This window comes from Pseudogymnoascus verrucosus (assembly GCF_001662655.1).
Source record: "Pseudogymnoascus verrucosus strain UAMH 10579 unplaced genomic scaffold scaffold_1, whole genome shotgun sequence".
Taxonomy (NCBI): Eukaryota; Fungi; Ascomycota; class Leotiomycetes; order Thelebolales; family Thelebolaceae; genus Pseudogymnoascus; species Pseudogymnoascus verrucosus.
In genome coordinates this window covers 1,100,300-1,121,261 of record NW_017263652.1, presented here as the reverse complement: position 1 = coordinate 1,121,261, position 20,962 = coordinate 1,100,300, and the positions used below count along the sequence as shown (strand labels likewise).

The following is a 20,962-nucleotide window of genomic DNA, read 5'->3' as shown; positions in this document are numbered from 1 at the left end:
CAATTAGGCACTAGGGATCGCGAAGGGTTCGAGGGCAGACACTACTGAAGCGGATCGGGTATTCAGAAGAGAAGGAGAAGAAAGGCGAGGTTGAAAAGTGAACTTCAGGTGTTGAAGGTAAAGTTTTGAAGCTTATCGCTGCGAACGTATCGGGACAACGGGCGAAGTGATGCCAAAAAGGAAGGTGGGGAAGGCCTTGGCGCGTCGGCCGGGAGTCATACTTTAGTGCGGGTGGCAAGATCCTCTTAGCGACCAGGCGGCTGGACCGGATGGCGGATCTAGAGGGCATATATATATTTAGGGTTCTGCCTTTTAAATTGCTTTTATTGCTATTTTATTGCTGTTTAAGCTTTGAGCTGGGTGATTTATTTGAGCATTTCAGACCTCTGTGAACTGTAGCTTTTACTCCTCTGCCCGCGACACCCCACCTACCATGGCGACATCCGACCTTCCACCACAAATCCTGAGCGTCGGGACTTATACATTCACAATCTCTGAAGCCGGGGAGAGTGACATCCCCGAATTCTGTGATGTCTTCGACAGTGCCTTCACTGGTAATCTGCTCTTCAATACCATGAGCGGGACAGGTGACCGCGCTGCGCTGAGAGAAGAGAATATCGTGTTCTGGAAGAAGCAGGGGGTTATAAGTGGGCGCAGACATTTTAAGGTTGTTGATGAGGGGACTGGGTGCGTTTTTTTTATTCCGCTCACTCTCTTTTTTTTCACATTCCCTTGTTCTGCTGTCCCCCTTTCGGCAGTTTTAATTTCATTAATCGGTTCGCTCTGCTACGCTAAAGATGACGTGATACGAGAGGGAGGAAACTATATCTGACGCGTGATCAGCAAAATCGCAGCTATTTCCCATTGGTGGTTCCCGCATGTCTTGACGCCTGAAGAGGAGGCCGCAGCGGAGGAAGCCAAGAAAGCGCCAAAGCCAGAACCGATTCAGGGGACTAATAGTAAGGCACAGGAGGCGTTTAAGACGCAGCTGTTCGAGATGCGGGACAAGTGGTTGAAGAAGGATGATATGTATTGTGCGTTCTCATTCCCTTACTTCGGTTTCCTTAACAAGGACCGCGCCTGGCACTTACCGGATAAACGGGATAGCAACTAACGGGCAGTTCAGTGATGAATATTCTTGCTGTCCTTCCCACGTACCAACGTCTCGGCCTCGGCGCGGCGCTACTGGCGCCTGTGCTAAGGCTCGCCGATAGAGAGGGAAAGAAGACGTATATTGAGGCATCGGAGGCGGGCGAGAAGCTATATCGACGACTTGGCTGGGTGGAGACGGGAGATACAATTAGTCTTGATTTTACAGAGTTTGGAGCTGAGGGGAAGGTCGATATTCTGCTTATGATGAGGGAACCGGGAGCGGGGATTACGCTGTGAAGAATAGGGACGAAGCAACGACGGGAGGATCTGTGACGGACTACGTGGAGACTGGGGGGCGTGAGTAAGTTGTAATGTGGCTATTTGCTTCTCATATTTGCTGTGATGGGCGGTGTTGGAATGCGAAGCCCATACTAGGATAAGTCCTCTTGTTAATATCTAACCTTTCAAAACGAAATCATTTTACTTCAGTCTTCCTGAGAGCCAGGTAAAGGTGCCACTTACTCTATTCCACCAAACAGTCCTCTCAGTAACCATTCCATCTAATTAGCGGTTCACAGCCAGGTAAATGTGCTACTTACGCTTTTCCGCCAAACACTCGTCAGTAACAACAAATCTGAAGCGATGCATCTATTTAACACTTACTCTCTCCTCAATTGCTTCAGTAACCACTCCTTCTGTACCTGGGGCTGCGAACGCCATTGCAGCAAAGAAAACAGAAACCATAACAACAAAGTTAGGGAAATGCATAATGAAGACGAAAAATTGATTTTAAGTGTGCTGTTGTTGCTTGGATTTTCTGATTCTGGAATGGTTGTGACGTATAAAGCGCTAGACGGGAATAGGCTCCATCTTGTATGCGTTGACAGTGTGTGCTGACAATATCCAGGAGAGTAAGGGCCAAAGGAAGTTTACACTCCTTTTTAGTTAGATGTATCGCAAACTGGGGGTTAGCCTACGTCGGCACGCCACAGGCGAATAACATTTTGTTGTCCTATCTTGAGTCCAGTTTAATCGAAACTAGACAGTTGGCAATTTAGCATCACGTTTCAGCTTTCGGGTTAGGGACGACTCCAACAAGGTACTGTGGGTCTCAAACATAGACCCGGAGTTGTAGACGCCCGCCTATAGGTAAGAAATCCGGATATGGTATCTCGGAGTTACAGATAGCAGATGAAAAGTCCGAATCTGGTGGCTCGGAGTTGCAGTCACCCATCTCATCTAACGAATTTCGAGGTGTAATTGTGGGCTTAAAAATAATATCAGATGCTATGGACAGGTATGATCAACCGTGCTTATGTCGGGGTTACGGCTATCAAGAGCCGCCCGTGGTTCATCCTTATGAACTCGCTCTTGGTCAGACGGCAAGCTGGATGTTCCAATTAACGATTGGGTAACAAAGGCCAACAGGGCGCTGGGCCGAGCTCTTAGACGGACTATTACTTGCTGGTGGTCGTGAAGTGAGTCCAGCACGATGTCCGCAATGGGGAGGAAGCTCCGATTGCACAGGAGAACGAGGGAAAGTCGGACACATGTTGCTGCGGATATGCGGCATCTGACATTTTGGTTCTGAGGCCAAAGTTGGCCTTGCATATCAGTAGCATAAAAGAGACACATAGCAGCGCAGGAGATTCAGGGAAGTTAATAAACAGTTTACAAAACACTGAAACATTCAACTCAACAAAGAAACTGAAGCGACAATGCCTTCAGAAACACAGAAGACCACTGTCGATGGCACGATGGTGCGACTCAATGACATTTCAAAAGTATCAAGCGTTGAAGAGCTCTTGAGGCGTGAGAAAGAGCATATGGCGGCGGCGTTTCGGATATTCGCAAAGATGGGGTTTGCAGATGGTGCAAGTGGTCATATCAGCCTTCGAGGTATTTGATCCTGCAGGCAAGCTTCATTCCCCCTGTTTCACATTACTTACTTTTCTAGATCCTACCGATCCAGAAACGTTTTGGATCAATCCATACGCAGTTCACTTCGGTGCGATTAACGTTTCTGATCTTATACATGTCGATGAGGACGGGAACTGCTTGTCTGAGACATCACACAAAGTCAACACAGCCGGCTTTGTCATTCATTCGGAGATTCACAAGGCTCGACCTGATATAAATGCAGCATGCCACTGTCATAGCCCCTATGGTAGGGCATGGTCGACTTTCGGAAAGCCACTAGAAATGCTGAATCAAGGTGTGTGATAATCTACAACCAATCTGTATTCTGTCGTTAATTCCAGCAATCTAGACTCCTGTATGTTTTACGACAGTCTTGCCATATATGAAGGATTCGCTGGTCCAGTCCTTGCTGCAGATGAAGGCAAGAGACTTGCAGATGCCCTAGGCCCAACCAAGAAGAACATTATCTTACAGAATCATGGCGTCCTGACTGCTGGAGGTACTGTTGCCGAGGCGGCTGCCTTTTTCATTGCACTGGAACGTGCCTGCCACACACAACTTGTCACGGATGCTGCTGCGGCAAGTGGAATACAGAAGAGGTACGTGTCCGACGAAGCTGCAAAATATACAAGCAAGACTACAAGTAATTCGGAGGTCATGTACGCACAATTCTGGCCGGAGTATAATCTACTCCTGAAAGAGACCGGAGGGGACTTTTTAAAATAAATATTACTCAATGAATGTATTAAGAACTATAAGACAGTGTGTATGTAGGCTGTCGAAATAAACTTTAAGATTAGGTCTCATCTATCTTATTTAAACCCGTCTGCATGACCTTCGTAAACTTGACAATGTGAGAAAGGTATGTTATGATGCATTAAATGAAAAAGGAAGTTCAGTTGGTTTCCTGAAGTCGAAACCAAATTTTCTCTTTCTCAAGTATAGAAAAGTGCGTCCATAATTTAGATGAGTGTATCCTCCTCATAAGCCATAGCCACAGGCGAATATGGTTTCAAAGTATCGCTGCTTCCTTCTCTAAGTCCCTAGATATTCTCCGCCTTGAAGACAGCATAAGAGACGGCCTTGTACGGATGTGACCTTCATAGAACGTTAGTCACCATTTTCCATACCATCCCCCCAAACTCCAGTCGTTGAGCAAAATATCACTTACTTCTTCATTGCCCCCACGGCTGCAACCGCTTGAACTCTTCCGGAACAAAAGACCTCTACCTTCGTTTCAGCCATTTCGTTTGGCTCTGTCGCACCACTCGGCAAGAAAACACTCATGCCTTGAGTCTGAAAGCTCACGCCGGTGTAGCCTGGGAAATTGCCGGCACCAGAAGTGTGGACAGCAGCTTTGACAGCGGCAAAATGCGAGACCGGTACAGAGAAAATAAGTTTGTATATCGTTGATTCTGTCGTGGAAGTCATGGTTCAAGATATCTTGTGGGTGTCTGGTTGATTCTGAGGTTGATATGCAAAGTTCGGTAATATCTCAGTTTTAATGAAAGCCTTCGTAAACCGGACAGAAAGCTGTCGCCAGATATAAGCAAAGCTGGAAGAATAATTAATAAGCTTAAGTGGAGTTTGTGCATACTTTGTAGTTGATTAAGGTGGAATCTAAGGCGTAAAACAGAGTGAATACGCGGAGCTACCAAAGCCCGGAGTTTGGCATCACGGAAAGCCGGCTATTCGTCAACCCACAATCTATGTCCACCGATGTTTGAAGGTCCGGAATTGGGACAGAAACAATCTCCACGAATGGATACTAGCCATTCCGTAGGGTAAGAGGCGGCGGACATAGCTCTTCGATTACAGATTACGATACCTACAGCTAGCTTATTCTCACATGCCCTTGAGGATGCAATTGACACACCTTATCACAAAGCTCCGAGATATTTGGTCTGGGTCATTAGCCTTCAACCTCTGCACTTGACATGATCTAGTCACCTGTTTTCTAATATCGGATTAAGTAGAACGAGGGTTTATAGCCATGACATAACTCCGAAGCTTGGTTGCTAGCTAAGTACCTGAATTTTCTAATAGTGCTTACTTTTGGATTTGGAAGGACAAGCTACGACTCTGTTAACCGCAGGTTTTTAATATCATCCTTGTTGTTCCTCTTACAACCGTCAACTCGTTGCCTCTACCTGCATTTGAGTTGCTGCTCTTCACGTCCCCAGTGAATAACCATGTCACGCCCAATATTCAATGGAGGCGACTTTGTGCATAATAATACAGTAGCACAGGCGGCCGATCGAATCTTGCCCTTATTTTCGCTTAAAGGAAGGACGGCCATCGTAACAGGAGCCGCTTCAGGAATTGGCCATGCAGTCGTTCAAGCACTCGCGGAATCAGGTGCTAACGTCGCGTTTACCTATAATAGTAACAAGGACAAAGCCATCGAGGGCGCAAAGGCGATTGAGAAAACATACAATGTGCAATGTGAGTTTATTTGAGTGTCAGAGTCCTCTATTCCCCTCGCCTGCGTTTTGTTTTCTTCTCAAACTGGTGAAAGACCGCCATTGTTATCAGTTCATCTGATATTTCTAGGTCGAGCATACAAGCTAGACGTGACAGCGGAGCTGGATATCGAAGAAACAATCAATCAAATCGTTCGGGAATTCAACGGCCGTCTCGACGTATTTGTTGCCAATAGCGGCGTGCCATGGCTTCAAGGCGATGCGGTTGACGGCGACACTTCGCACTACCGCAAAGTAATGGCCACGAATCTCGACGGCGTCTTCTTCTGCGCCCGGGCCGCAGGAAAGCACTGGCGAAGACAGGCAGCAGAAGGCACGACAATGGATGGCAACAATCTCGCAGGCTTTAAGCAGGGCAGTTTCATCGCTACAGCGAGCATGTGTGGACATGTCGTAAATATCCCATTGAAGCAGGCGCCTTACAATGCTTCCAAGGCGGCTGTCATACATCTTTGTGAGTCGAGATCATGCCCACGGGGCTGAGCACTCCTTGAGCAGACATCTGACCTTCACTGTACAGGCAAATCTCTCGCAGTAGAATGGGTTGGGTTTGCGCGCTGTAATATAGTCTCTCCGGGTTATGTGGCCTCAGAGGTCATGCATCAAGTTCCAGAAGAACTCTTGACCCATTTCAAAAACAAGACTCCCATGGGGTATGTATCCTCTTGTTTTCCTCATTGCTCCCCCAGCTCGAGATTCCCTTGCCATTTATGCTGTTGTCTCATGCTGATGGTGGCATTTTCTCAGTCGGTTGGCTCTTCCGGGAGAGATGAAAGGTGCTTACCTCTATCTCGCGTCTGATGCCTCTAGCTTCGCAACCGGCACGGATATTATTGTCGACGGTGGGTACTCGGTCACGTAGGTGGTTCAGCATTATATTTGGAGCAAATAAGGATGAAGAAATTGCTGTACTTGTTAAGGAAACAGGTAGTTCAGTGCAGATGCAGAGGTCCGGACAGACTACGCCGCATAGGGCTAGGCTGTCACGTGGATACAAGAGCAGATACATACTTGAGCGCATCACACAGATCTTTGCTCTTTAGTCAACTCAATACTACTGATTCTACCCTGCTTGCTTCCCACTATACTGTGCCTCTACTCAGTCATACTGAGATAGAGGATCCTTAGTTTAATAGTACTTGTATTATGCTGGCTGGTGAGTGATAGAAACATCACCGTAAGAGACTGGGTCTTCAGGTCTATTTAACACTCCCGATTTACGGTTGCTGTTGGGACTAAGAGAGCTCGACTTCGAATATACCCAGACAATGAACCTATTGTTATGGGTTTATGATGCATAACCGTAATTAATGACTGTATTCTCGTTTCTATTTGGTAAACCTTGCAAACCTCCAGTCAATATTGAAGCTCAGTTACAACAAAGTCTTCCTCCACCATTCTTCCTCCAGTACAATAGCTGTCTTCAAGCTATGCATCTGTCGAAATCCGTGTCCTTCTCCTTCAAAAAGGACAAGCTTCACTGTCCCGCCCGTCTCTTTAATCATCCGTTCCATATCAATTGCCTGACTTGGCGGAACCACCGTGTCTTCCGTGCCTTGCAAGAGTAAGATTGGGGAAGCGATATTACCAGCCTTGTAATAAGGGCTTCTTTCTTCAAAAATCCGAGCTTGATCTTCCAGAGGCGTTCCTATCGAGAAGAGAAGCTGATCGATATAGTAGCTTTCGAACTTATGCATCATTACAGCAAGAGGTTTCAAATTGCCAATTCCAAAATAGCTCACACCACCAGCCCAAACATCGGGATAGCCACAGAGTGCTTGAAGGACAGTGTATCCGCCGGCGCTGGCTCCAACGATACCGATTTTCGCTGGATTAACGTATGAAAGCGATATCAAGTGTGCAACACAGCTTGCGGCATCGGCATCATCTATGACTCCCCATCGTTGCTTTAACAGATCCCGGTAAGCTCGGCCGTACCCCGTAGACCCAGCATAGTTCACGTGCACATATGCGTAGCCTCGCGAGGTCCAATATTGTGTTTCTAATAGCAGACCAGGAGAGACATGCGATGTGGGCCCACCGTGAAGGGACACGATGAGTGGCGGCTGCTCCCCTGCAGGCGCCTGATATGCTGGATTATTGGGAGGTAGATAAATGGCATGACCAGAGCCTGAACGAAATTCGCCATACACCCTCGGAAATTCAATCATCTGTGGTGTGGAATATAGTACTTCTGGTAGTTCCACTTCTATAGATGACTTGATGAGCTTCTTAAATGCAGGCTCTGTTATCTCGACGAGATACAGTGATCTTGGGGCTTTTTCAGATGCACCTATCACCACGAAAGATGAATCGGAGAGTCTTTTAATTGCACTGTGCTGAATGTCAACCAAACCAAGTGGCAGGTCAGTGTACTTGTTCGTGTCTAAGTTGATAACCACAAGAGCACTTGTTGCGTCCTTAGTGTAGCTTGAAAGAATCGTACTGCTAGTCAATGAGACGTAAGTACAGCTTATTTTATCGTTAGTATAAGACACCATAGGTTATGCTTGTATTAACCATCAACTTACTTGCCCAACCAAAATTCCCGCTCGCCAAAATCAGAAGTCTCCAATCCCTTCAAGCATACATGTTCTGAAGTCTCGGCGCCTGGATTTATGCGGTAAAGTTGCCAATAACCTGACCGATCACTGACAAAGAAGAGCGTTCCATCTGGACCCCACCTTGGTTGGCAAATACTCTCAGTACCGGCTGCTCCAGCAATCTTTGTGCCCGATGCTACAGTCCCTGGATGCCATGTGGCTCTGAACAGTTCCGTGCCGTTCCATGCCATGTCAGGGTGACTCCATTGAGTCCAGCATATTTCTGTCCCGTCGTGATTGAAACGAGGGTGCGAGTAGAAATCAGCGCCCTGTGTAACGATGAATGTTTCCTTGGTAGTTGCCTCAATTGCAACGATTGAGTTTTGAATGGGGGAAAGAGAGCGATCTTCTTGGACTGCTAGAATCCATTGCTCGTGAATGGGGTGTACGCTGAAATCTGCGAAGCAGAGGTGGGATTTGGCGTGTATAAGAGGTTTGGGATCCCCCGAGGAAGGCGAAAGCGCAAAGATGCCGTTGGTCTCCCAGTCAGTGAAGATCAAGGTTCCATTGGGACCTATTGCAAAAGCCCCTCCTCCGTATTCATGAATTCTGCTTCTGGCATTGTAGCCTTCCGGTAGTATATCTCTGGTCTCTGAGCCAAGGTACTCAACGATGCAACAGCGACCATTTTCTGCAGGTCGTCCTTCAATCACATAGATGGCACCTGTCTTGGGCTTTTTCTTATATCAGCAGAATCATCTCGCCAGCGAAGGTCCAGCAATGGAATACGCAACATCACCAAAAAAACGCACATTAGTCTGCACTTCGTTCAGAGTGATAGAATACCCAGACAATAGTTCAGCTGTAATGGGACTTTCCCATTTTCCATAATCCGCTATTTGAACTGCGGACGCCATTTCCATTTGCGTTCGGAGTTACTCGGAGTTTGAGATAGAAAAACATGCGGGATTCCGAAATAGATATTATATAGTATTTGGCGTCTTGGTTAAATACCATGGTCCGTGCACTCTCGGAGTAATGATACGTACGCTCGAAAGCCAATTCTTACGCGTCTCGGACTTTCCCTCTGAGTAATAATTATTTTATTCATATTCACATTCCTAACAGCGCTTATGGAGGATACTCCAAATAAGGTACAAGAGACTCAGCAGGCCAACAGTTGAAAAACTCCAGGGGAATATCCAAATCCATCTGTTGGAAATTATACGCATTAGCGCCATCTTCCGCTGGCAGTTGTTGCAGTGCCATTTCAGCATTACTAAAAAATCCATCTTGGCTCGTCACATCTATTCCTACGGCAGTCTCCTGCGAATATATGAACTCCCTGCCGACCTGTCGATGGATAAGGTTTGTGGGCTGAGAAGATGCTCCAGAGTTGTTTTTCTGGAGTGTTCGTATCTTGCACCTCCTCAAATATGATCGAGCTGTCTGCTCGCCGCCGAAAACTGTAGAGATCCCAGTCACGAGATCTTCTGATTCTGCTGGAGATGCCGCACCCCGCTGGTCATAGATGGCCAGCATTCGTATGAGGACCTTTCTTCCATCCGAGGCGAGAGAAACTGTAGTCTCGCTACTGTCTAGAGTTCCAAGATCGACGATAGCCATCTCTATATCGCTGCGTAAATTCGGGTTCTGTGCAGATCGTTCCACAATCAACAGTGCAGCTATAGCGACAGCGACAGAGAAGACTTGGTAGGCTTGTCCGAGGAATTTTTGAGACTTTGTAAATTCGTCACCGGCTCCATCTCGGATGTTGCGATACACGATGAATGAATCCTCTGCTGCTCTGGTGCACTTTGGCCAAGAGTCGCCCACACGCGGGTGAAGGAATGATCGATACATACGAATCCGCTGAGTACAAATACAAGTATGAAGAATATGAAATTGCCACAGGATAAACTCAAGGGACGGGGGTAAGTTGGCACATGATCCATCTTCAATCTTCATGTACCATGGAAACTCATCAACAACAGCCATGATCTCAGCGTCGATGCCGCTCACGAAATCATATGATAGGACGTGGGCACTATCATCAAGATAGAGTCGGTTCAAGATCTTGAACACCTTGGCTCTAAAGTAATGCATACTCATTTCTGTTGGCTGATCAATCGGTCGAGCAAGAATTGATGTTTCCGTAATATCGAGATCATTGCAGTTGAGAGGAAATGGAACTTTAGATAGTCGTGCTTGTATTAGAGGCGGTCTGTTGAGACACATAGATTGAAATCTATGCAAGGTTAAGAGGGACTCAATTTGGAACAAGAGAGCAAACTTATGAACTTACGTGTCCGAATCACATAAGTCCCACCAAGCACGGTGCCGCATTTCCCTTTCCAAGGAGGTGGAGACTGCAATATCTTTGTCAAGTCCTATGGCTTGAGCGTTCCGGACAGCTTGCGCCATAGCACTAATAGTCATTCAGAGTTTATATCGGGAAGCAAAACAGCTGAGCCGTGGGTCGGAGACTTACGAGTTCAAAACTTCAATTTTATTCGTCGCATACCAATACAATTGGGTTATCGAGAAAGTTTGTAGTTGTGTAATGCATGGTCTTGCCTCAAACCCACCAGCGTGTAAGGCTTGTCTTGAGGCGGAATGCCACTTATGCGCAAGAGACCGCACTTTGGACGACTCAAAACCTACAACCTTAGCTGTCTCGAGGGGAATATACAGCCCACTTATAGACAGAATAGTGTACAGTAGAGACATCCAAATAAGGTCCACGTCGTCCACATCGCTGTTCCAAAATTGAGCATAGTCCTTACGAAAGGATGGGATGTGAATGGACTGAAAAATCCAATTAATATTTTCATAGTAGTAACAAGTCAATAAATCGCACTGGCTCTGTGTAGGTAGTAAACTACAAAGATGGCGTTTCCAGATCGATTCTTGGTCATCTTCATCCGATATTCCACGACTTGTAGAGTCTAAAACACCCGGCAGCGATGTCGGATGGGCCGAATTGAAATGTGTTAGAACGGGAATGCTTGCTCCGGTACTTGAGCGAAAATGAGGAGGGGGGTTTTGACACTCGAGTAAATCATAGACGTTGGTCATGTGGACAGTGCTGACTCTCTTGACGGGATACCGTGAGGTCTGATTGAGCGTAGTTCCAGGTAAAGAGGTATTCTGATATCTGGCATCGACAGGTTGCTGGCCATGGCTGCTTGAGGCGCTGCTTCTTGCGGCGTCCAAGGAATTTTCTTGGTAGCTGGAAGTTGGAGATCGCAGAGTCTGGTTCCGAGCGATGCGCTGGTCTATATTCTGGTCCTGATTTTGGCTCTGAGTTTGGCCCTGATCCTGATTCTGATCCTGATTCTGATCCTGACATTGAGGTAACTGCGCGCTGTTAGAGCGACGGATGGCAGCTGCTCTTTGTGCAGTGAGCCTACGCGCCCCATTCCTTCCGATAGGGGCAGGATGCTTGCGACAGTGATCCACACGGTTCGACCGTACACAGCTCTTGCAAGGTACCTGGCGATCACACTTGAGCTTGTGTTCGCGACATGGAAGGCAGCTGAGCGCGCGACTCTTCACCTGTTGCTGATGCTCCTGTTGATGATGTTGCGGCTGGATGTCCTGTCGTAGTCCTTCATCCGAGCCCTCACCAGTGTTGTTACCATGGTCTGTGATCTGTGGCGTGGGTTGCGGCGACATATCTGATAATGTCACGGGCCCGTGGACATGAGCTGCACAAGCTGCGTTGGTCAAAAGTTCCTCGCTTAGGTGATGAAGCCGGGTCCTTAACCGCCGGTGACGTGCTGTGACAGACCCCCGGCTGGATCAGAGGACATGGAAATCGTGAGTCGCGATGGTCGATGGTCGATGGTCGATGGACGCATATACGGTATTGCGAGTCCCAAGGTAAGAGATACTCGTAGGCAAGATAAGGGACAGAGTCAAACAGAGTCACGGTTGGTCGTTGAATGCGAGTCAGTGACAGTTGTGTTACCGTACTGTACTACCACCAGTAAGTTAACTGAACGTTGTTAACTTAACGTACTTGATAGGTAAGCGGGCCATACAAGCGAGCGGGCCACGCGCCCCCCATTTTTTACTTCTCAACATTCTTGAACCACCATGGCTCCACCAAATCAAGCCCAATTAGGCTCTAAAGAATGTTGATGTTGTGCAGGCTTCGCTCGCCGTTCTGATTTCCGCAGCATCGTCGTCGATTTTAGTCGAGAGAGCAAGTGTAGTGTAGCATAACATTTTATTCGGTTGGTTGGGGGCATTCATGACCGGGTTGCGGATTGGATGGCAGTGGTGGTAGAGTTGATAGTAGGACTTGAACACCTGTGTCTGTAGTTTCTGGAAAATTGAATTGCGGGAGTTGATAGATCAACATGGTTAAATTATACCGGACACTAAAAGAAATTTCCTCCTTCAGATAACAATGAAACCTACGTTACGTATATTTCCTGCGTCACTTCCAATGATCCCAGCATTCAGTTGGACTATTAAAGGACTTCTGAATTCATAAACGATCTAGCTCTCAGTTCCCAACCAACAGTGAGTCTGAGCTATGCTGAAAGACCACGGCATATAACCCTTCCATTCTACGTCCGAAACCAGAAAATGAACGTTTAAAATGCCTATGCAAACTCCAGTACTACGCTCTTTGGCTTAACATATGTACCCAATGGCTTGTAAGGAATATCATAACCAAACGCGCCTAGGCCACCAATTTCCAGACCTCTAGGACTATCAGTCCATCTCGGCGAAGCAGCAATGCCTAGAACGTGCACAATCACACCGTATCTGAACTCCGGAACTCCGAGAGCCTTGCCAGTTTGCGCGTCAAGAATGGCTATCAAATCAGGCACCATAGCGACGAATGTCTCAGTGCCATCTTCAGCGATGTGCTTTGCGTAGATGTTCTCGTTTTTAAACGGCACTCTCAGCTGGCCCCCTTGCGCAGTAGGCGCGTACGCGAGTTTGCGCTTGTCTTCTTCGCTTGCGGGCATCTCTTCCACAATCACCTCACCGTATGAATGGCCCTTGAGGAGTTTACGTTCGACCCCGATGATCTTTCCTGTAAACAATAACTTGGCTGCAGATGAGCCCCCAAGCTCGTCAATGATTTGATCCGTCACGGTTCCGATTGTGTTGCTCAGTTTAGCGCGATTGATGCATCGACCGATTCTCCATGCAGAAGACATGGTATTCAGCACGCCATATCTTTCTACATGATCTGCGGTTGTGGGCTTCCCAATCATTCCGACGTAGCTTCCCATCTCGATAGCAGGTGCTCGCAGGACTCGGTCGACGTCCAAGTCTTCGTCGGTTCTCGTCATTATCATTGCCTTTCCATTTCCAGATGCAATAGCGCAGGGAACTAACTGGCCCGATTCGTGTGCTGTTAGGGTGTTCTGCCAGTAGTTTGGATATGCTCGTCCTGCGAGAAATTAGTCACATGAATATAATACTTTCACGAGTTCAGGAAGAGTTCTTACCCATTAAATCTGCATCCACGCAGACACGATTGTAGTTTTTAGAGGAGCCCCACAATAGTGGTTGAAGTCCATTTGCACCTCCAATTTCGACGCTCATTACGGCATCGAACGAGTCGTGGCGAAGATAATACATCATCTCATCAATACACTCAAGCAGTTCTCCTGCTGACAGACGTTCTGCGGATACCGCTGGAGACCCCATGTTTCCACCCCAGTATATTCTTGCGTCTTTGGCTAGTGAAGATGCATCAACAACTCGGATAATATGACCAGCTCGAACCTGATCGCGTAGCTTCAAGAACTCAGGGAGTGGCGTCCCTCCCCCAGCACAACCAAGCACATAGCAACCATCCGCAAGCCAGATAAGATCAGTCTCAGAGATGATCCACTCTGAAATCCCTGTTTCTGAGTTCGTAATGATTTTTGGACGGTATGTTTCAATATCTAAAGGTTTCGGGGCATCCTCGATGCATCTTTTGTGCTTTGATTCGACTGAAATTGCTTCGTCTTCATGTTCCTCATCATGAAGGTGGTCGGACGTAATGTCATCAACGGCTGCAAAATCTGTGGACAGATCACCTGCAACCCGGACCAAAGTTCGAATCTGATGCTCAACATACTGCAATGGAATTGATCCCATCTCCGTTATCGAAATTGTTCCACGAATCGCGCCAATCGCAACAGCCGCCTCGATGGCAGCCAATTTCGCATGCTCCAACGCATCTGCCACAGTCTGATTAGCTGTGCTTTGGATGATATCTACTGTACTGCCAGCCTTCGAGATAGCAGCACCAACAGCGTTTGCAACTTGGTGAAAGGGTGGTCGGATAATAGTAGAGACGCCATCTAGTTCGTTGGGGGCGATGGCCGAGCCACCTCCCACCAAGAGAACTGGGAGGGGGTCCGGAGACGTCTTCATAATATCAATGACGCGCTCCAACATGACTTTCATCTTCCTCCGTGCCTGCGTAATATTTTCTGTTGAAACGTCTTTGACAAGGGCTGGATTCCCAATCTTGATACTTGGGTCGTGGGCTACAGCGATGTCTGTAGCAGTAAGAACATCGCCGTGGAATATCTTCGCCTTTGTAGTCAATTGATACCCGACTGATGTGGGCCCAACGGTAACATCGCCATGTACGTTAACTTTGATAATAGAGCCACCACCTAAACCGATTGATTCGACATGAGGCATGTTATAGTTGATCCTGATTCCCGCAACAGTGACGAATGCCGATGCCTGTCTTGGGTAACCAGAAGGCAACAGAACTCCAACGTCGCTGGTAGTCCCGCCAATGTCAATGACTATCGCAGATGTGTTTTTTGTACCCTGAGAAGAAGATAATCCTAGGTAAGCTGCACCTCTCATGGAATTGGTAGCCCCTGAGGAGAAGGTCCGAATAGGGAGCCTGGCAGCGGCCGCAGCATCAATCAGTGTCCCATCGTTTTGTGTCAGATATAGAGGGCAGTCTAGTTGGAGCCTCCGCATAGCCGCTTTGAAGCTTGCAATCGTTCTTCGTGCAAATTTCAATATGGATGCGTTGAGGATAGACGCATTTTCTCGCTCCAAGAACCCCATGTTCGCGACTTCAGACGAGCAAACCACATCCGCACCGGGCAGTTGCTCAAGCACTATATTCCGAACTTGGTGTTCCTGACGAAAGTGTGTGTCGATTGGGGAAAACACCCCGCAGATGACGATCGTGTTAAGTCCCTTTTCTTTAATGATATTGCACTGCTGGATCACCTGGTCTTTGAGTACTGGACTTTCTTGAGAGCCATCGATATGAAGGCCACCATTCACATATCCATAGTAACCGTTCATAAGCTTGGCTAGGGCAGGCGGGAAGTCAGAGAAAGGTGGTATATCGCGCGTGTAGCTTTTCGAAAGGCGAATGACGGCGACCTTGGATAGCTGTTTCGCATCATGCTCAACGACAGCATTGATGAAATGCGTTGTTCCAATGCAGATAGAAGATATTTGTCCTAAACTAATCCCTGATTGCTCAATCACAGCTCTTACGGCGGACTCAATGCCGTTTGTGACATTGGGGCTGGTTGTCGAGGTCTTGTGGAATGCAACAACTCCTCGGTTTTCCCAAAGCGCACCATTGGGGTCGAGAATGACAGCGTCTGTGTTTGTTCCGCCAACATCAACGCCTATCCGGTACAAAGGAAGAATACTTCCCATTTCGATATTGCACAGCTATGTAAGGCTCTTCGTGGGAAAAGTGCGAGGTTTGTTGATCTGGCGCAAGAAAAACCAGAATGGTGCTTGACCTTTGTAGAAAAAAGTTGAGCAGCTCGACATTAGAAGCCATAATCACTACTGCTTTAGAAGACTTAAAGATGACTGCTTAGTTGACGGCCCAGATCCTTACCTAGGTACGTCGCACATGACGCTGTTTACTGAGGCCATCATCAACTTCGGCAGCTGATAACTTTGGTGGGTTTGGATTTCCCGCTTCCAGCGATAAGCATCTCCGATGTCCGTACTTCACAAGTCCGAGGGACATCCGAGCGACCGCGGTACGGATTTTGAAGGAGATTCATTCATCTCCCTAGTACCATGCAATCCTGACTCACTCCGCCTCCAGAGGATTGTGACGTCAATTGCCGCGAGATCGTGTTGAAAATATTTGAGCAATTGGATTGTGTCGTGTCTACTTATTGTCAAGAATCGCTTTCAACCGTCTATACATAATTATCCTACCCATTCAATTAACATCACTTCTGTGGAAGACCATGCCCTCAAAGATTCAATTGTAGAACAGTACATGAACGTTGATATGGAGCCAAAAGTCCTGATTATTGGCTGTGGAGTTGCTGGGCCGGTTATTGCTTTGTTGCTGAAAAAGAAAGGCTACACCCCAGTCGTATTGGAGAAAGTGAGAGAGTTGGGAGATGCTGGAGCATCGCTGATGATGATGCCCAATGGGTATGTTACCTCACCTGTCTTCAATTCACCCAACAGTGACTTACCATAACTCAGATTGAAAATTTTGGCGCTCGTGGGCCTCGCAGACGTGGTCACCCAGCAAGTGCCTCATCTTGGTGAACTTCGCGATCAAACTTATACCGGAAAGACCATTGGAGTATCATATATTCCTGCTAAGTGGCAGAGCAAATACAGCCAGCCGGCTTGCGGAATTAAGCGGACGACACTCAACTTGACTTTGAAGAACGCTTTAATCGACGCAGACATCGAAGTTCACGAAGGATGGAAACTAAAAACCATCTTGGAGAAGGAAGATAGCGTTGTAGCGATCTCAGAGGACGGCAAACGTATGGAAGGATCAATACTTATTGGGTGTGATGGTATCAAGGCTATGTCTAGAGCCTTACTACTGAAAGAGCACCAAATACAACCGGAGGAGGCTACTTACACAGGTCTGATGCAGGTAGGACCACCGTTACTGCGGTTTTTGTTGAGAGGGGCTAATATTAAGACAGACTGCCGGAATGTCCCCTACACCACTATCGTTGCAGAAGCGCCCTGGTCTTCTCAACCTGTACGGCCCTAGGGCACATCTCATCTGCTATCCAGTTACTGCTACCACAACATCGTGGGCTATTACAAAAAGAGACTTGACCGAAGCACAGGAAACATGGAAAATATGCTCCCCAGCTGAAATGATTCTGGAGCGAGATTCATTATTAGAGGACTTCAAGGATTGGAGCAGTCCAGCATTGGAACTGATTCGTGGAGCTGAAAGAATCATCAAATACGGGTTGTACGATCGACCTCATCTTGAACCAAAGCTGTGGTATAGCCCCAAACCAGGACGTTGTGTTCTGATTGGCGATGCTGCGCACCCAACTAGCCCACATCTCGGACAAGGTGCCAACCAAGCATTGTGAGTACCGTTTATAATCATCACTGAACTCGCTTACTGAAGATCCGTTCCTACAGGGAGGACTGCTACCACTTGAGCCAAATGCTCCCCACCTTCGATCATGAAAGCGATGCCGACATCTCTGTTGAGGATCTGCAGCGGGTCTTCAACCAATTCTCAACCTTGAGACAACCCCGGACTGCAGCACTGGTGAAAGGAGCAAGAGCTCAAGGCAGTATGCGAGTGATATCTGGCGGCATAGCCGCATGTGAGGAGAGGGATAAGGTCCTCAGCAAAGGTTGGGAGGATGAGGCTGCAGTGGAAGTGAAGTACGACTCGCTGTTTAAGGAGACATTTCAGTGAACGGAGTCCGTGGGTCAAGGAGTTGTGTATGTAGATTTAACATTCAGTGAGCATCTTCAAGAAGTAGTAAGTCGTAATAATTAGATCAAGTTTGGTTTGGATGCCCATTTCGCACAGATATTCTTTGTTAATGATTGCCTACAATGGTGACACGCCTCCAGAATACTATGCAGTAATAATCACGACCTTTATTTTAGTAGATCCACGATGAAATTTTACAAAGGTTCTCCATGATCAGCTTTTGCTCGCGATCTCACGCACCAGGGACTGTCGTCCTACCTGTCTATGTTGCTGGATTGACAGTCTCTGGGTAAAGTCCTTAGGTTGTGAACGCTCAAACAGACTGCGAGGTTGATACCTGGAACACTGTGAGCTGGCATTGTAACCGCAGAAGGTCACCTATTATTGCTGTGCCAACGAGCAATGTTAGTTTTCAAGAAACCTCGTCTCCGCTGCCTCATTCTATAAGGTTGCATGGAGATCCTGGTTGGCGTCTCGGAGTTGTGGCACAGATGCGGACTTTCGGAGATGCGGCTCGGACTTGCTGGGATGGCAATGGCGGGCGGGGCGTACTTTCCCCAGAATCGTGGATCATCTGTCAGTCGAACCAGTCAAAGCTCGCACAACACGACGAATCAAAAGATAAGATACTGACCTCTTCCAGTAAGAGTGTCTGCATGGCCTGCCCGTATACCCCTCAATCGGCTAGAATCAGGAGATATCGTTTCGGACACGTGCAGTTCATTTCCCGTATGAGAAATCCGGGGTAGTGGGTCTCGGGAAAGTCTTCAACTCCACAGATAAGCAACTCCCGCGTTCCGACTGAACAGGCCGATATCAAAATATTACCTTTGGCCCCATTCGCGTGGGATCTACTCACATAAAGTGTCCCTCTGCCCTGTGTCGTACTTCATAATCCCAGGTAAAGATTTAGAATAAAGTCTATTCCTTCAAGACATGCTTACAAATTGTATTCCTAAACACCAACATGGAGAAAGCTTCCTCTCGTACCGAGATATCTTCACAGGTTTCTAATATCAAGAATTCGGATGTCGATATTACCATCTTTGTGGATCCTGTCATCGAGAAGCGGGCCTTGGCCAAGTTTGACAAGTTCCTGCTCCCCCAGATTGCCATCCTTGTTATGATCGCATACCTTGATCGTTCCAACATTGGTAAGTGACTCCTTATACATGGTACAAGGTGCAGAGTGTAAGGCTCATTCATTCACAGGAAATGCAAAGGTCTTTGGATTCGAAGCTGGTGCTGGCCTGTCTGGAAACCAGTTCAACATCGTATCCACTGTATTCTACCCTACGTATATCGTCTTTGACGTATTCTGGGTTGTTGCCACCAAGCGGTTCGGCGCAGACAAAACCCTTGCTGTTGCTCTCACCGGATGGGGTGTCACTACCCTTGGTACCGGATTCATCCAAAGATACGCACAAGCAGTCGCAGTTCGGCTCCTCCTCGGAATCTTTGAAGCTGGTCTCCTCCCATCCTTGATTTTTGTCATCTCGACCATCTGGTCCCAAGAACATCAAGCAAAGCGAGTTGCCATTCTTTACATTGCAACCACCGTCTCCGGAGCATTTGGAGGCCTGATTGCTCATGGAATCCAGTCAATGGGCGCCCGCCTTGGTCTGTCTGCTTGGCGATGGCTCTTTATTATTGAGGGTATCGTTTCCATTGTGATCTGCACAGCCAGCTGGGCGAGCATGCCTAAAAACGCTGAGGAGGCATGGTTTCTCACAGCTGAAGAGAAGGAGGTCATGCGCGCAAGGAAACAGCGCGACTTCATGTATAAGGGCAGCGACACCTTTTCATGGAGCTATGTTACAATGGCTGTGACTGACCCATTAGTCTATTTGGCCGGTATTACCCTCTTCGCCAACTCAATCTGTCTACTCGGCTTTGGCACATTCTTGCCCACCATTATTAAGGGCCTCGGGTGATTACATTCTCGTTTACAGTGGTTGAGATATCCGCTAACATGGCGGCCCTCAGGTACACCTCTATTCAGGCCAACTACCTTACCATTCCGGTATATGCTGTGGCGACCATTGCCGTCGGTGTCTTGTCATTCCTCTCAGATCGTCTGAACACACGGGTGACCTTGTTGGCAGTCGTTCCAATTCCAGTCATAATAGGGTACGCTATAGTAATTGGAACTGCTAATATTGCTGCCGGCTACTTTGCCATGTTCCTTGTTGCTTCTGGTACGTTTGTCGATACTCTTGGACGCGATTTTCCATTATAATAGCTACTGACATAAACCATGTATAAGGTATCTACGTCTTCAATTGCCTTGTTTTGACTTGGATCTCTATCAATTTGGCCCCGGACTATAAGCGATCCGTCAGTATCCCAATCTTCGTGTCTGTTGCCAATGTCTCCGGTGTCCTATCATCAAACATTTATCCTGCTACGGATGCACCTAGATACATTATCGGAAACTCTATATCGCTGGCCTGTGAGTGTATTGCTCTGCTTGGAGTAGGAGCCATCTATTTAGTGCTGCGAAGCCGCAATATGAAGAAGGAGAAACTTATTGCAGATGGAGCGACGGAAAATGGCAAAGAAGGGGACAGAGGATTACATTTCAAGTATCTTCTCTGAAAGGGAGGCTGGATTCACACTATGCTAGCTAGAGCACAGCTTTAGACCTTAAATTTGGCCTTAGTCATGTATCCTTCCATGTGATATGTCCTGGCAAAGTTGAAGTTCTCAGAACAACACTTACGACTTTCATTTAGCGCCTTAGCCGCTCCGTCACTTGGTTAGGGCTTGGTGACCTGCTGCGAACGCCTTCCGCCTCACGACCCGCTGGACAAAAAGAAATATTCGAGGATCTCATATTGTCTCTGACGTGTCGGACTTATTTTCCCCGACGACTGTTTGGAACTCTCGAATCAGGGCCTGCTTTGTATTGCAGCAGAGTCGCAGAGGCAAAAGAAAAAGCGGGCTACACTTTCCGAACTAGCCCAGAGTCTTAGAGATAGTATGATGCATCTCCATAACTAAAGGCTGTTGAGTTTAGGAGTTTTGTTCTTGTGCCTTGCAGTATAATTTTTTATTTAGCTTTCTGTAGTCTTAATCTCTAGCGCTAGTATACCCGCTATCTTGAGATAACGAGGATAGCAGCGATCTGCTAGCTACCACCTGATGGTACTGGTGATAACGATGGTCCCACCTCAATTTTCTGCTACAAAGTGCCACCACGCGTGGGGAAGCCACCTACGGCTATG

General features: G+C 47.4%; 10 protein-coding genes across 10 annotated transcripts; 5 read left to right on the top strand and 5 right to left on the bottom strand.

Annotated features, from left to right (window-relative positions):
- Positions 1-310: 310 nt before the first annotated feature.
- VE01_00386 (uncharacterized protein) lies at positions 311-1,870 on the top strand. Its single transcript, XM_018269918.2, has 4 exons — positions 311-687; positions 844-1,034; positions 1,127-1,597; positions 1,671-1,870. The coding sequence occupies exons 1-3, from the start codon at positions 434-436 to the stop codon at positions 1,387-1,389; spliced, it is 708 nt and encodes a 235-aa protein (XP_018135205.1). The 5' UTR covers positions 311-433; the 3' UTR covers positions 1,390-1,597; positions 1,671-1,870.
- Positions 1,871-2,003: 133 nt separating this feature from the next.
- On the top strand, positions 2,004-3,813 carry VE01_00385 (uncharacterized protein). Its single transcript, XM_018269917.2, has 3 exons — positions 2,004-2,991; positions 3,050-3,307; positions 3,362-3,813. The coding sequence occupies exons 1-3, from the start codon at positions 2,811-2,813 to the stop codon at positions 3,736-3,738; spliced, it is 816 nt and encodes a 271-aa protein (XP_018135208.1). The 5' UTR covers positions 2,004-2,810; the 3' UTR covers positions 3,739-3,813.
- On the bottom strand, positions 3,814-4,616 carry VE01_00384 (uncharacterized protein). The gene is made up of 2 exons (XM_018269916.2): positions 4,184-4,616; positions 3,814-4,110 (listed from the first exon to the last, which is right to left on the bottom strand). The coding sequence occupies exons 1-2, from the start codon at positions 4,441-4,443 to the stop codon at positions 4,056-4,058; spliced, it is 315 nt and encodes a 104-aa protein (XP_018135207.1). The 5' UTR covers positions 4,444-4,616; the 3' UTR covers positions 3,814-4,055.
- A 588-nt stretch (positions 4,617-5,204) lies between these two features.
- Positions 5,205-6,578, top strand: SOU1 (Sorbose reductase sou1; the record flags this gene model as incomplete). The annotated part of the gene is made up of 4 exons (XM_018269915.2): positions 5,205-5,457; positions 5,566-5,949; positions 6,016-6,148; positions 6,243-6,578. 4 exons carry the CDS (start codon positions 5,205-5,207, stop codon positions 6,355-6,357), a joined length of 885 nt encoding a protein of 294 aa, XP_018135210.1. The 3' UTR covers positions 6,358-6,578.
- A 290-nt stretch (positions 6,579-6,868) lies between these two features.
- On the bottom strand, positions 6,869-8,955 carry VE01_00382 (uncharacterized protein; the record flags this gene model as incomplete). The annotated part of the gene is made up of 3 exons (XM_018269914.1): positions 6,869-7,940; positions 8,027-8,772; positions 8,851-8,955. 3 exons carry the CDS (start codon positions 8,953-8,955, stop codon positions 6,869-6,871), a joined length of 1,923 nt encoding a protein of 640 aa, XP_018135209.1.
- Positions 8,956-9,169: 214 nt separating this feature from the next.
- Positions 9,170-10,462, bottom strand: VE01_00381 (uncharacterized protein; the record flags this gene model as incomplete). Its single annotated transcript, XM_018269913.1, has 2 exons — positions 9,170-10,286; positions 10,344-10,462. The coding sequence occupies 2 exons, from the start codon at positions 10,460-10,462 to the stop codon at positions 9,170-9,172; spliced, it is 1,236 nt and encodes a 411-aa protein (XP_018135212.1).
- Positions 10,463-11,099: 637 nt separating this feature from the next.
- On the bottom strand, positions 11,100-11,716 carry VE01_00380 (uncharacterized protein; the record flags this gene model as incomplete). The annotated part of the gene is made up of 2 exons (XM_018269912.1): positions 11,100-11,398; positions 11,452-11,716. The coding sequence occupies 2 exons, from the start codon at positions 11,714-11,716 to the stop codon at positions 11,100-11,102; spliced, it is 564 nt and encodes a 187-aa protein (XP_018135211.1).
- Positions 11,717-12,480: 764 nt separating this feature from the next.
- VE01_00379 (uncharacterized protein) lies at positions 12,481-15,941 on the bottom strand. The gene is made up of 2 exons (XM_018269911.2): positions 13,516-15,941; positions 12,481-13,457 (listed from the first exon to the last, which is right to left on the bottom strand). Exons 1-2 carry the CDS (start codon positions 15,704-15,706, stop codon positions 12,655-12,657), a joined length of 2,994 nt encoding a protein of 997 aa, XP_018135569.1. The 5' UTR covers positions 15,707-15,941; the 3' UTR covers positions 12,481-12,654.
- A 155-nt stretch (positions 15,942-16,096) lies between these two features.
- On the top strand, positions 16,097-17,816 carry VE01_00378 (uncharacterized protein). Its single transcript, XM_018269910.2, has 4 exons — positions 16,097-16,453; positions 16,508-16,916; positions 16,969-17,372; positions 17,429-17,816. The coding sequence occupies exons 1-4, from the start codon at positions 16,293-16,295 to the stop codon at positions 17,712-17,714; spliced, it is 1,260 nt and encodes a 419-aa protein (XP_018135570.2). The 5' UTR covers positions 16,097-16,292; the 3' UTR covers positions 17,715-17,816.
- A 729-nt stretch (positions 17,817-18,545) lies between these two features.
- Positions 18,546-20,473, top strand: VE01_00377 (uncharacterized protein). Its single transcript, XM_018269909.2, has 4 exons — positions 18,546-18,889; positions 18,948-19,665; positions 19,722-19,933; positions 20,002-20,473. The coding sequence occupies exons 1-4, from the start codon at positions 18,703-18,705 to the stop codon at positions 20,331-20,333; spliced, it is 1,449 nt and encodes a 482-aa protein (XP_018135575.1). The 5' UTR covers positions 18,546-18,702; the 3' UTR covers positions 20,334-20,473.
- Positions 20,474-20,962: the final 489 nt, after the last annotated feature.

Coding starts and splice junctions, on each gene's coding strand:
- VE01_00377 (XM_018269909.2), top strand. CDS start 18,703: ATGGAGAAAGCTTCCTCTCGTACCGAGATATCTTCACAGGTTTCTAAT. Junction 18,890..18,947: donor CCTTGATCGTTCCAACATTG/GTAAGTGACTCC, acceptor ATTCATTCACAG/GAAATGCAAAGGTCTTTGGA. Junction 19,934..20,001: donor CATGTTCCTTGTTGCTTCTG/GTACGTTTGTCG, acceptor ACCATGTATAAG/GTATCTACGTCTTCAATTGC.
- VE01_00385 (XM_018269917.2), top strand. CDS start 2,811: ATGCCTTCAGAAACACAGAAGACCACTGTCGATGGCACGATGGTGCGA. Junction 2,992..3,049: donor TGGTCATATCAGCCTTCGAG/GTATTTGATCCT, acceptor TTACTTTTCTAG/ATCCTACCGATCCAGAAACG. Junction 3,308..3,361: donor ACTAGAAATGCTGAATCAAG/GTGTGTGATAAT, acceptor CCAGCAATCTAG/ACTCCTGTATGTTTTACGAC.
- VE01_00379 (XM_018269911.2), bottom strand. CDS start 15,706: ATGGGAAGTATTCTTCCTTTGTACCGGATAGGCGTTGATGTTGGCGGA. Junction 13,458..13,515: donor CGTGGATGCAGATTTAATGG/GTAAGAACTCTT, acceptor AATTTCTCGCAG/GACGAGCATATCCAAACTAC.
- VE01_00386 (XM_018269918.2), top strand. CDS start 434: ATGGCGACATCCGACCTTCCACCACAAATCCTGAGCGTCGGGACTTAT. Junction 688..843: donor GTTGTTGATGAGGGGACTGG/GTGCGTTTTTTT, acceptor ACGCGTGATCAG/CAAAATCGCAGCTATTTCCC. Junction 1,035..1,126: donor GAAGAAGGATGATATGTATT/GTGCGTTCTCAT, acceptor CGGGCAGTTCAG/TGATGAATATTCTTGCTGTC.
- VE01_00384 (XM_018269916.2), bottom strand. CDS start 4,443: ATGACTTCCACGACAGAATCAACGATATACAAACTTATTTTCTCTGTA. Junction 4,111..4,183: donor GCCGTGGGGGCAATGAAGAA/GTAAGTGATATT, acceptor CGTTCTATGAAG/GTCACATCCGTACAAGGCCG.
- VE01_00378 (XM_018269910.2), top strand. CDS start 16,293: ATGAACGTTGATATGGAGCCAAAAGTCCTGATTATTGGCTGTGGAGTT. Junction 16,454..16,507: donor CTGATGATGATGCCCAATGG/GTATGTTACCTC, acceptor ACCATAACTCAG/ATTGAAAATTTTGGCGCTCG. Junction 17,373..17,428: donor CAAGGTGCCAACCAAGCATT/GTGAGTACCGTT, acceptor CCGTTCCTACAG/GGAGGACTGCTACCACTTGA.